General features: G+C 37.0%; 1 protein-coding gene across 1 annotated transcript in view; it reads left to right on the forward strand.

The window, feature by feature from the left end:
- The window catches only part of LOC122244892 (uncharacterized), a 13,584-nt gene that overhangs the window by 7,716 nt on the left and 3,368 nt on the right, over positions 1-2,500 (forward strand). Inside the window, exons 5-7 of the mRNA XM_086547076.1 lie at positions 539-660; positions 1,129-1,221; positions 1,691-1,883. Coding sequence (XP_086403202.1) covers positions 539-660; positions 1,129-1,221; positions 1,691-1,883 — 408 coding nt within the window. The remainder of the gene's footprint in view (positions 1-538; positions 661-1,128; positions 1,222-1,690; positions 1,884-2,500) is intronic.

Consider the following 2,500-nt stretch of genomic DNA (forward strand, 5'->3'; position numbering starts at 1 on the left):
GATTTTTTTTTTTTTTTTTTTTTTTTTTTTTTTTTGATGTGCTGTCAATTTGAAACGGAAGGGATGTGATGAGGGAGGAATATTGTGTATATATTAGTTGTATGTATATTGGTATGTTAAGTTAGTTGTAGATATTCGTAGTTATGGGTTTGTAAATACATATACACACACGTATACACACACACGCACACGAAAACAGACGCACACGCACACGCACACAGAAACATACCCAGACACAAACAGAAAGAGAGAGAGAGAGAGAGAGAGAGAGAGAGAGAGAGAGAGAGAGAGAGAGAGAGAGAGAGAGAGAGAGAGAGAGAGAGAGAGAGAGAGAGAGAGAGAGAGAGAGCAAGAGAGAGAGCAAGAGAAAAAGAGAGACAGAGAAAGAGAGAAAGAGAGAGAAAATAAAGGACAGACAAACCAAAAAGCTACGTAAATCAACATAACGACACCTCCCTTTCTTCCCCAAACCCATACCCACACCCACACCCAAACCAACGCCCACCTCAGCCTCACCCATGCTCGTTCCTCCCTCCAGCCGTGCTTGTGGCGGCCTCAAGAACTTTGCCCGGAGTTCAGGAGCAGAAAATGTTCTCAACGTGAAGTTTGTCTCGAACCATCGCCTCCAGTGGACTGGATACACTGCCACTGTCTGCGCCTGTACGCTAAAGGGGGGACTTTCTCATTTTTTATTTACATCTACATCTATATTTACATTTATATTTATATTTATATCTATATTTATATTTATATTTATGTTTATATTTGTATTAATATCTATATCTCTATTTATATTTATGTTTATATCTATATTTACATTTATATTTATATCTATATCTACGTATATTTTTATTTTTATTTTTATTTTTATTTTTATTTTTATTTTTATTTTTATTTTTATTTTTATTTTTATTTTTATTTATATTTATATTTATATTTATATTTATATCTATATTTATATTTATATCTATATCTATATCTATATTTATATTTACATTTATATTTATATTTACATTTGTATTCATATTCATATCTATATATATATATTTTTTCTCTTTTTTTTTAGTCTTTTTCCCCGGTGTCATATCCCATTCTCACAGGCGATTTAATCCTTTGTGTGATTTCCAGCCTATCCGCCATCAACCACGACAACTACCACAACTACCTCTACTACCACCACCTCTACCACGACTACCACGACTGATCCGCCAGTTATGTGTGGTAAGAAAGTGTCATAGAGGCTTTATTTTGATTAGTTGTTGTTGATACGCAACGGAAAAAAATGAAGCTTTAACATCAATAATAATCGAGAGATTGTGATGGATGTTGTTGTTGTTTTGTTTTGTTTGTTTGTTTGTTTGTGAATTCTCTTTGTTGTTGTTTTTTCTTTTGTTTAGATAATTTTCTTTATTTTTTTGGATTTATATTTGTTGAGTATACTTTATTATTTCAGTAAGTTTGCTCTGAAAAAGGAGTTTGTTGCATATCTCCTTCTGCAATAGACAGATAGTATAGATAGATAAAAAAAAGACTACCAAACGAGAAAATATGATAACCAAAAAAAAAAAAAAAAAAAAAAAAGTAATTGATTGAACAGAAATAGAAAAAAAAAATAAAAAAATAAAAAAATTAAAATCCTAACCGAGAACCTCATTATTAAAAAATAAAAAAATCCTTCCATCCTTCCCAGACGACATTTGCGGAAGCGTTGCAGGATTCACCGGAAGGATCAGCAACCCTACCCCGGCAGCGACGACCATTCCTTGGGTGGTTGTCGTCGACATCCTTAGAGACAACTTGTACATCCGGGCCAGTGGGATCCTCATCTCCAGAAAACATGTCCTTACGTCTGCCTTCATCTTTTTCCAAGCCACGCCAACTGGGTGGGTGGAGGGAGAGGGTGCTGTCTTGTTTTCTTATTTGGAAAGATTTTTTTTTGGGGGGGTTTCTTGTTGGGTGTTAGCTTGTTAAGGGTGGGAGTTGAGTTTGTTGGGATTTTAGGCTGTTGTTGCCTCTCTCTCTCTCTCTCTGTTTCTATTTCTATTCTCTCTCTCTTTCTCTCTCACTCTTGCTCTCTCTCTCTCTCTTTCTATTTCTTCTCTCTCTTTCTATCTATTTCTACTCTCTCTCTCTCTCTCTGTTCCCTCCTCTCTCTCTCTCTTTCTCTCTCTCTCTCTCTCTCTCTCTCTCTCTCTCTCTCTCTCTCTCTCTCTCTCTCTCTCTCTCTCTCTCTCTCTCTCTCTCCTCTCTCTCTCTCTCTCTCTCTCTCTCTCTCTCTCTCTCTCTCTCTCTCTCTCTCTCTCTCTATCTCTCTCTCTTCTCTCTCTCTCTCTCTCTCCATCTCTCTCTCTTCTCTCTCTCTCTCTCTCTCTCTTCTCTCTCTCTCTCTCTCTCTCTCTCTCTCTCTCTCTCTCTCTCTCTCTCTCCCTCTCTCTCTCTCTCTCTCTCTCTCTCTCTCTCTCTCTCTCTCTCTCTCTCTCTCTCTCTCTCTCCCACCCCC

This window comes from Penaeus japonicus, unplaced genomic scaffold, assembly GCF_977035675.1.
Source record: "Penaeus japonicus unplaced genomic scaffold, GWHDUDI00000001_assembly GWHDUDI00000019, whole genome shotgun sequence".
Taxonomy (NCBI): Eukaryota; Metazoa; Arthropoda; class Malacostraca; order Decapoda; family Penaeidae; genus Penaeus; species Penaeus japonicus.